At 57.7% G+C, this 1,893-nt stretch overlaps 1 protein-coding gene across 1 annotated transcript; it reads left to right on the top strand.

Annotated features, from left to right (window-relative positions):
* Positions 1 to 718: 718 nt before the first annotated feature.
* Positions 719 to 1,126, top strand: NANOS2 (nanos C2HC-type zinc finger 2). The gene has a single exon (XM_007943055.1). The coding sequence runs from the start codon at positions 719 to 721 to the stop codon at positions 1,124 to 1,126; it is 408 nt and encodes a 135-aa protein (XP_007941246.1).
* Positions 1,127 to 1,893: the final 767 nt, after the last annotated feature.

Here is a 1,893-nt window from a genome sequence, read left to right as displayed (position 1 = left end):
AATTTCCCTCTCTGTGCCTCAGTTACTCGTGTATCTAATGGGATCATAAAGACACTGACCTCATGGAGTCTTTGCAAGGATTAAATCAGATCATATGAGTAACTGCACAGTACGGCGTCCGGCCCTGGTGGCACAATGTTAAGTGCTCAGCTGTGAACCTAAAAGTTGGTTGTTGGAACTCACAGGGCAGTTCCGCGGGAGAGAGACCTGGCAATCTGCTCCCAATAAAGATTACAGCCTGGAAAGCCCTATGAGGGCAGTTTTGTTATGTCACAGGGGGTCGCTATGGGTTGGAATCAGAAACAACATCACTATTAGGAATGACTGGAGTATATGGAGGGGGCGGCCCACTAGCCTGGAAGGAGGGTGGGTGGGGGGTGGGGCACATTTGCAGGCATGGAGCATTGCCGAATGCACAGGGAAACTGAGGCCCGGGGGGCGGACAGGGCCTTCCTGGAGGTCACAGACCACCTCGGAGACAGAGCAGGAACCTGAGACCAGGGCGCGATCCTCCTGAAGGATCTGGGGGGTCTAGAATCAGATGGGGGTCACAGGTAGGGAGTGGGCCCTTTAAATCCTAAGCTCCACCTTTGCTTCGAGGGGCACTGGGGTGCATAAAAGGGGGGTGCAGCTCCCTTGTGCTCTACTCGGTTCTGCCTGCTCCACCCCCAGCCCCAGCCCTCTTCCAGCCCCCCACCCCCACCCCCGCCCCGGCGCCATGGAGTCTCCCCCCTTTGACATGTGGAAGGACTACTTAAACCTGAACCAGGTGATCCTGACACTGATCCGGAGCCAACAGCAGAAGGCAGAGCCCCCAGGGGCTGGAGAGGCAAGACCTGGGCCACCGCAGGGGCCGAATGAGGGGCCCGAGGCCAGCGGGGGCCTGGCCACCCTGTGTAACTTCTGCAAGCACAACGGTGAGTCCCGTCACGTCTACTCCTCACACCAGCTGAAGACGCCAGAGGGCGTGGTGTTGTGTCCTATCCTGAGGCACTATGTGTGTCCCCTGTGCGGGGCCACAGGGGGCCAGGCTCACACGCTCAAGTACTGCCCACTCAATGGTGGCCAGCAGTCCCTCTACCGCCGCAGTGGACGCAACTCAGCCGGACGCAAGGTCAAGCACTGAGGACAACAAGGTACCCACAACCCATACCCCTTCGACCCTCCCTGGACATTTGGAGTGTGTGGCCCCCCCGAACTCATCTCTGCTCGATCTCTAATCATAGGCGCCTATGGGGGAGCCAGGCCAGCCCTGCTCCCTTGAACCTCACAGCCCTGCAGCTCCTTCTGGGCCAGACGCTATGATCTCCTAAGTTCATGGACATCCTGCCCCCTTGTCGTCTCCGCCCCACCGCTCCCTTCCTTGTGGAATTTTTGGATCCTTGGCCTTGGAGGACTCTACTGGGCTTGTCCAGGACAACCCTCAGAATCTGGGGACAGTGACCGAGGGAGGCTTCTCAGACCCTCCAGCCCAAGGCCTTCAAGATGGGCACCTCCCTTAAGACTTGCCTTCTCCACCTTCTTCATCTACCTGAAGACCCACCGCTTCCTCGGGGACCACGCTGGATCGTTTCTTCCCCATCTCCGGTAGCCCACTTGCCAGGAACTGAGGGAGAAAAAGAAGAGACCTGAGGAACGCCACGCCATTGGGACGCTATGTCACGGAAGCCTTACCCCAGGATGGGGACCCACCATCTTCTCCTTCCTCTGGTTCTTCCTCCCATTGTTGGTTCTGTGTCACCCTGCTCCTGGCTCCAACCCCCAATCACCCGTGAGTCCTTTCTCCCAGAGAGGTGCATCTCTCTGCCACCATCCCTCCCCCAATCATGAGAGTTAGAGAAAGTTTTTTTCCCCCCCTTGCTTTTTTATCCTCCAATAGTTATGCCAAAGAAG

The sequence above is a fragment of the Orycteropus afer genome, unplaced genomic scaffold (assembly GCF_000298275.1).
Source record: "Orycteropus afer afer isolate SDZICR_OR568_19922 unplaced genomic scaffold, OryAfe1.0 scaffold00099, whole genome shotgun sequence".
Lineage (NCBI taxonomy): Eukaryota > Metazoa > Chordata > Mammalia > Tubulidentata > Orycteropodidae > Orycteropus > Orycteropus afer.
This window is presented reverse-complemented; position numbering and strand designations above follow the sequence as displayed.